This window comes from Amia ocellicauda, chromosome 4 (assembly GCF_036373705.1).
Source record: "Amia ocellicauda isolate fAmiCal2 chromosome 4, fAmiCal2.hap1, whole genome shotgun sequence".
In the NCBI taxonomy this organism is placed as follows: domain Eukaryota; kingdom Metazoa; phylum Chordata; class Actinopteri; order Amiiformes; family Amiidae; genus Amia; species Amia ocellicauda.
In genome coordinates, this window is record NC_089853.1 from 48575396 (window position 1) to 48583616 (window position 8221).

Below are 8221 nucleotides of genomic sequence, written 5' to 3' on the forward strand. Positions count from 1 at the left end.
GATACCCAAACACTTGGATATTATTTTGTACCCTTTTCCTAATCTAGAAAATGTGACAGCAACATTAATGGTTCACAGGTAGCAGTCAATGGTGAGGTCATTGTGTCCTGGATCTGTATATAGCCACCCACACACACACACACACACACACACACACACACAATTATATGTTATTACTTTCCACAAACAATGTTTGTCAATGTAGGTATTGACTGATGAACTTTGGACTAATTGCCTAACTCTGGACTAAAGGATTATTGCCATGGCGGAAAAAGACAGGCTCTTGAGAGATGCTGTGTCACATCTCCCTTAGCATGCCATATACTGTACATAAGCACAGGTTACAATATTCTTTGTTGCAACCAATTAACACCGCAATGTTGAAATACAGTATGCTTTGAAATGAACTATTAGTACTGTTAAACATAGTGAAGTTAAACATAGTTTGTGTATCTCTGAAATTACAACTAAGACAGCAATAGAAGCAAAAACAAGGTATGACTAAACCTTTATTGTATATACACCGATCAGCCATAACATTATGACCACCTGCCTAATATTGTGTAGGTCCCCCTTTTGCCGCCAAAACAGCCCTGACCCATCGAGGCATGGACTCCACTAGACCTCTGAAGGTGTGCTGTGGTATCTGGCACCAAGACGTTAGCAGCAGATCCTTTAAGTCCTGTAAGTTGCCAGGTGAGGCCTCATGGATCGGACTTGTTTGTCCAGCACATCCCACAGATGCTCGATTGGATTGAGATTTGGGGAATTTGTAGGCCAAGTCAACACCTTGAACTTGTGATTCATCAGACTAGGCCACCTTCTTCCATTGCTCCGTGGCCCATTGTAGGCACTTTCAGCAGTTGACAGGGGTCAGCATAGGCACCCTGACTGGTCTGCGGCTACGCAGCCCCATACACAACAAACTGCGATGCACTGTGTGTTCTGACACCTTTCTATCAGAACCAGCATTAACTTTTTCAGCAATTTGAGCTACAGTAGCTCGTCTGTTGGATCAGACCACATGGGCCAGCCTTCGCTTCCCACGTGTATCAATGAGCCTTGGCCGCCCATGACCCTATCTTTTGATAGGTACTAACCACTGCAGACCGGGAACACCCCACAAGAGCTGCAGTTTTGGAGATGCTCTGACCCAGTCCAGTCGTCTAGCCATCACAATTTGGCCCTTGTCAAAGTCGCTCAGATCCTTACGCTTGCCCAGATTTCCTGCTTCTAACACATCAACTCTGAGTACAAAATGTTCACTTGCTGCCTAATATATCCCACCCACTGACAGGTGCCATGATAATGAGATTATCAGTGTTATTCACTTCACGTGTCAGTGGTCATAATGTTATGGCTGATCGGTGTATGTACAGTTGTAGTTGAAAGTATTAACAATCTTCATTTTAAACAATGTGATTCTGTGCTACATTTACTTTAGTATTATTGATTATTGAACATATTTATCAAATGGTTTCTTTCAGGTAGGTGCCTTAAAGTGAGAATAGAAGTGAACATCAAAGTCATATCAGAACAAATGATACCAGGATCTGGTAGCTGCACATTTTAATTAATTTTTTACAAACAAAATAAAACAAAAACACATTGCAACTCTGAAATATATAGGTATCGAGAAAGTATCCCACAGAGAGATGGCATAGGGATAAATTGTTAAAAAGGTGGGAGATGTATTGGATTTTGAAATTTGGTATATCTTATTAGATTTGCTTGAATCTTTGACTATTCTTGTAAAGACACGTTGTGAATAATTATTTACACTTTCAATAGGTGAACTGCCTCATATCATGAATTATGCTTTGTTAATTGCCAATAAAATGATTATAGAATTCAAATTTTTAAATGCAATTTGTTTTGTATAAATTTATCTGATTATGTATTGTCTTAATACATGTCTAATGAAAAGTATGTAGACTTATGAGTAAAAATGTATTGGACGTGGTATATATTATACTAATTGATTTTGTAACCTCATAGGTATCTGTCTAAGCTGAGCTGAGTGATTTCAATATTATTGAAATCAAATTTGCACTAGTTTTGTATATGATGACTCAATGTTTAATACATTTCAAAGAAATAGTGATTAATGCAAGTGCTTAATAAACAGACAGTTCATGTACACAAATAATACAAGTTTAAAATGAAGGGCCCTAATGGGTTTTCTCAATAACTAAATGTAAAGTACAAACAATGTTACTTTACTTGCTTCATTTTGTCACTAGGGGGAATCATTTCTCTCTCACACGCTATTTCCTCAGCAGTTGCATTTTACACGGTATTTACCTAATTTTTGCTTTGAGTGCATACAGTGTTGTTTCTTTTTGTATTTTATTAACTTCATGTCACGGGAGGGGGTGGGGGAGGGGGATAAATCTGCTAAGACTACTTTACTGAGTAGTTGCTTAATAACAAAGATGAACACAAATCCCTTTAAAATACTGAAAGTGCTACAAAAGGTAATTCAATAAACATAAACATATAAATATAAATGTCAAATGCACTTTTTAAAATATAAACAAAACAATAAGTAAAAGGAGGAAAGAAAGCTAGCTGTTCCTAATCTGTCAAAAAAAAATTATATTACATTTCAAGTTACTACTACTACAATTATTTTTCCTATCAGTGATTAGATTATACAGACCCGAAAGATGCTGGCTAGACAAAACACTAAAATTAGTAATGAGAATAGGCCAAAGTACAAGCTGCTGCTCTTGCCTGTGAAAGGGGGAATGAAGAAGTCTGCACGTGTGTTCCTGTGTGTGTGTGTGTGTGTGTGTGTGTGCGCGCGCATGCATGTGAGTATGTGAGAGAGTGTGTAAGTGTGTGTTTTCCAATGCTAGGGGCAGTTCTTATCTGGCAGGAGGTGATATAAAAGAGAGGGAGAGAGAAGCAGGAGCACTTATGGACTGTGAGAGCTGTCACAATGAAGCTGCAATCAACCAGTCTGCGGTTTCGTCTCCCTGTACTGGTGGGGGTCCTGGAGGCCATGCTCCTAGCTCTCTATGCTGGCTTTGTGACATATGGTGACAATGCTAATGCAAAGCTGCAGACCAACGAAACCAATCCGATGGACAACACCCTCTACAAGGACTACCCCATGTTCACAGACGTGCAGGTCATGATCTTCATTGGCTTTGGTTGCTTGCTGGCTTTCATGCGTTTCTACGGCTTTGGGGGGATGGTCTTCAACTTCTTGACGGCCACCTTCACCATCCAGTGGGCCATTGTGGCGCAAGGCTTCTTCAACCTCCACCCTGATGGCAAGATCCACCTGGGGGTGATCAACTTGCTCAATGCCGAATTCACCTGTGCTGTGATCCTCATCTCATTCGGGGCTGTCCTGGGCAAGACCAGCCCTGTGCAGCTGCTGGTCATGGCCCTGCTGGAGGTTCCCACATTCGCAGTCACCGAGTGGGCCATCATAAAGTACCTGAAGATCAATGACGCTGGTGGTTCTATCCTCATCCACATCTTTGCCTGCTACTTCGGCCTGGCTGTCACCAGAGTCATGTACCGTCCAGGCCTGAGCGATGGCCATGCCAAGGAAACCACCAGCTACCAGTCTGATATCCTCTCGATCTTGGGCACCCTCTTCCTATGGGTGTTCTGGCCCACTTTCAACTCTGCCCTGGCACTGCGAGGAGATGACCAGCACAGGGCCATCCTGCATACCTTCATTGCCCTGAGCTCCTCCACGCTCACTGCCTTCGCCTTGTCCGCCCTGCTCAACAAGAAGGGCAAATTGACCATGGCTGATATCCAGAACGTCACCCTAGCCGGGGGGGTGACAGTGGGTGCCTCGGTGGACATGATGATTTCTCCAGCAGCTGCCTTCTCCCTGGGGGTCCTGGGCTGCACGGCCTGCATGCTGGGCTACAAGTACCTCAGCCCCTTCCTGGCCCGCCAGTTCAAGATCCAAGACCAATGTGGCATTCACAATCTCCATGGCTTGACTGGCCTCATCTCCTGTCTGGCCGGGATTGTAGCCATCTTAATGGCCAGTGAGGAGGTGTATGGCCCCAGCCTGTATGAGACTTTCCCTTACCGTGCCCCGGTGGAAAGTGACCCCCATCTGCCTGAGCTTCAAATACTGATCCCGGGGATCAAGGCAGGCGAGGGTCGCAGTTCCCAGGAGCAGGCACTTTACCAGGTGGCAGCCATTGCAGCCACAATTGGGGCATCTGTGGTGGGGGGTGTCCTGACTGGGTTCGTTCTCAAGCTGCCCTGGCTAGCGTCCCCCCCGGATGAGTTCTGCTATGATGATGAGCTGTTCTTTGAAGTCCCTGCAGACTATGACAGCACAAGTGTCCCCAAGACCTCCTGCAGTCCTGACGATGTGAAAGTCTGACCTTTAACTTGACCTGCTAATTAGGGACCATGTCAATCTGGAGGTCCATCAGAGGGGCAAGGAGGAAGCCTTTAAGAACTGGCAAATACAAGATCTGGGGGAGCTCAGGATCCCGTGATGGGACCCACCTCCGGGGACGGCCATCTCCCCCTGCTGGAGCCCGAGTCCAAGATCTTTTAACTATTTTTATGAAAAGATTGTTTTTAAAAAATGACTTTTAAAAAATGAATTTTAACTGTTTTTAAAGGTTTAGTTGATTTTAAAAGCACTAGTTGTTTGGGTTTTTTGGTTGTTATGTTTTTTTATTTGCCAAATACATTGACCGTTTGGATTTTAATTTTAAATGCATCGGGCTGTTTTGGTTTGTTTTTTATTTTATCGTTTTATTTGTTTTTTGATTTGTCCGGTGCATTTACAGTTATTTTCAATGTATTTGACCATATTGTTTATTTGTTTAATGGATTTATTTGGCAGTATTGCCCTGATCACAAGTTTATTTGATTTATTGCACATGTTTTGAGTTCATGTATTTTGTTAATCACATTAAGATTTTAATTTTTTTAAGTGATTTTAGGAATTGATTTTAAATTTTTTAATCATAAGTATTACAATTTTGAATGTTTTTATTACTGATTTGTAAAATACTTAACCTAATAAAACAGTATTTAACTTGACCTGCTACCACATCTCAGACAGGAACTGGTAGACACCTCCTCTCTCCTAACTGCTTCATTCCTCATATTGTTTCAACTGTAAGCAGTCAGCTGTTTTGTGTATAATATACACATTTATTCCTATCATAATTATTATTACAATTACTATTATTAAAAATGATAATACATTTTAGCCTTGTCATGGGCACTTCTCTTTTATGTTTTTTGTTTTGTTTTCCACAGATGTAATCAATGATTTCTGCACACATACAAACACATGTTTTTTATGAAAGGGTAAATAGACAGAGTAGCAAGTACTGTAGTGTAAATCGATAATAATGTAAGGTACAGGCTTAGTTTGTACTGCACTGTGTGGTGTCCAAGGCCAAATGATTCAAGACAAATTTCTGCTCATTCATTTGAAAGTGTGTCCTGTACTGCTATGAAACCAAAGAGGATTTTGCCATTGAAACATTTGCGATTGAAAATAACCACTTTGTGAAAATGATCTTGTACCTTTAAGAAAAAGCTCATCTTTTGTAAATCCATCATTTATTTATTTATTTGCAATCTCTTTTATGAGCTAGCTTACATAACAGTACTTAGAACTTTCAGAGCATTCAGCATTCTCCCACTTTTAACATCTCCCACACCAAATAGTCTATTATAGGATCCAAAGGGGAGAGTTTGAAATGGAAATCTCCCAGGAGATAAAGGTTGACTGGCAAAGATATTTAACTGTCTGGTGTTAACAAGTGCCTGTAATAAAATCAAAGAAAGTAAGTGCAATTTAGATATACTGCAGAGAAGTAGTATGTAAAGGAATTCAATGTTTGAAATTGAGAAAAATAACTTTTTTGGAATAATAAACACTGGTAAGCTATAAAATATATCCTCTCTCTGTGTTACTGTTAGCTGTAAGAGTATTTTTTTCTTTCCAATCTTAACATCCTTATAGGTTAAAATGTAAATCCATTATAAGATAGGTTGCTAACTAACTAAAGCCATAAATTAGGTGTTACGTAGCTGAAGCAACACATGTAAATACATTCTTTAGATTGTTTATGCTTTGAGTCCATAAAAATCCACACCTACTACCAGGCAGCACTTTTATAAATGAATACCCAGTATGTCTCTAAATCTGGAACTTTTGTTAAACCTTGTAAAAAGTGAAAACAATAATACAACTTTTATTATTATTATTATTATTATTATTATTATTATTATTATTATTATTATTATTATTATTATTATTATTATTATTTTATTTTAGTGTTCTACCATATAATGAATGTTGCACTTGCATTTGTTTTTAATGAAAATAAAAATAAATCTGAAAATCCATTTTCATTCTTTCTTGAAGAGTGACCTGAGTTCGATGTAGGTCCCATTTGTGTGTGTTGTGGGGGTACTGGTGAAAATAAAATAATGGTTATTAAACTAAAATAAAAATAAAACGTAATATTTGTACATTTACTGAAAAACTGATTTCAGCATTGGGGAAAAACACTGTTCCCTATACTCAATCACATATTTGAGCAGAAATCAAAGTGCAAGGTGACTGACTGAAGTGGAATGCTGACACAGGATTTTTCTCCAAGAAAACAACTGATAGTATTGCACTGCAGAAACAAGAAGGATGCAGTGGCACTAGTTAAGCCTGGGAATGCCACTCTCTCAATACACTGATTATGTAACTGGCTGTCCGTTTCCAAAGGCAAAAAACGCAAGGGCTTTGAACTGCACACTTTTGTCCCCAGGAAAATCTAACTTTGAGCTTAAAAAAGGTTTTATGATCTAGAATAAATAAATAGTTGTTTGTGTGTTTCATCTTTCAAATAATCTCTCTTCACTCTTCAGCTGAGTTGTTTACATTCATGTACATGCATTTAATTGATAAGGGTTTTAAGGATTTTTTGGGGGAAGAAAAGGATCCTGTGAGTTTATCAAAGGGGTGGCTTATTATTTATGGTATCTGCTTCTCATGGTTATATAAGGAAACCTACTTATTTTTCTATGCACGCCACAGGAAGAAAAAGGGCCAATTGATCAAATATATCTGGAAATCTGGCCTGATAGAGCAACATGTCCAGCGTTTCCTTAAGCCAGAGAATAACAACTCTGTTCCTTTCATGCTATTGCCGTGAGATTCCTCTGGCTCTGTGGTAAGGGTTGTCCTGGGGAGGGGTAAAAACCCCCTGCAAATTTTAAAAATGCTTTAAAGTTATGTTGATGCTAAAAATCATCTCAGATATTAGTGCATAATTCTTAATAGAAGCATAACTTTTTGCTGTTGGGTATGTTTATACACTCACCTAAAGGATTATTAGGAACACCATACTAATACTGTGTTTGACCCCCTTTCGCCTTCAGAACTGCCTTAATTCTACATGGCATTGATTCAACAAGGTGCTGAAAGCATTCTTTAGAAATGTTGGCCCATATTGATAGGATAGCATCTTGCAGTTGATGGAGATTTGTGGGATGCACATCCAGGGCACGAAGCTCCCGTTCCACCACATCCCAAAGATGCTCTATTGGGTTGAGATCTGGTGACTGTGGGGGCCAGTTTAGTACAGTGAACTCATTGTCATGTTCAAGAAACCAATTTGAAATGATTCGACCTTTGTGACATGGTGCATTATCCTGCTGGAAGTAGCCATCAGAGGATGGGTACATGGTGGTCATAAAGGGATGGACATGGTCAGAAACAATGCTCAGGTAGGCCGTGGCATTTAAACGATGCCCAATTGGCACTAAGGGGCCTAAAGTGTGCCAAGAAAACATCCCCCACACCATTACACCACCACCACCAGCCTGCACAGTGGTAACAAGGCATGATGGATCCATGTTCTCATTCTGTTTACGCCAAATTCTGACTCTACCATCTGAATGTCTCAACAGAAATCGAGACTCATCAGACCAGGCAACATTTTTCCAGTCTTCAACTGTCCAATTTTGGTGAGCTTGTGCAAATTGTAGCCTCTTTTTCCTATTTGTAGTGGAGATGAGTGGTACCCGGTGGGGTCTTCTGCTGTTGTAGCCCATCCGCCTCAAGGTTGTACGTGTTGTGGCTTCACAAATGCTTTGCTGCATACCTCGGTTGTAACGAGTGGTTATTTCAGTCAAAGTTGCTCTTCTATCAGCTTGAATCAGTCGGCCCATTCTCCTCTGACCTCTAGCATCAACAAGGCATTTT

The 8221-nt window shown here is 40.1% G+C and overlaps 1 protein-coding gene across 1 annotated transcript; it reads left to right on the forward strand.

Moving 5' to 3' along the window:
• Positions 1-2895: 2895 nt before the first annotated feature.
• rh50 (Rh50-like protein) lies at positions 2896-5215 on the forward strand. The gene has a single exon (XM_066702648.1). The coding sequence runs from the start codon at positions 2945-2947 to the stop codon at positions 4367-4369; it is 1425 nt and encodes a 474-aa protein (XP_066558745.1). The 5' UTR covers positions 2896-2944; the 3' UTR covers positions 4370-5215.
• The last annotated feature ends 3006 nt before the right edge of the window (positions 5216-8221 follow it).

What these genes read in the sequence shown, in the direction of transcription:
- rh50 (XM_066702648.1), top strand. Translation starts at nt 2,945, where the DNA reads ATGAAGCTGCAATCAACCAGTCTGCGGTTTCGTCTCCCTGTACTGGTG.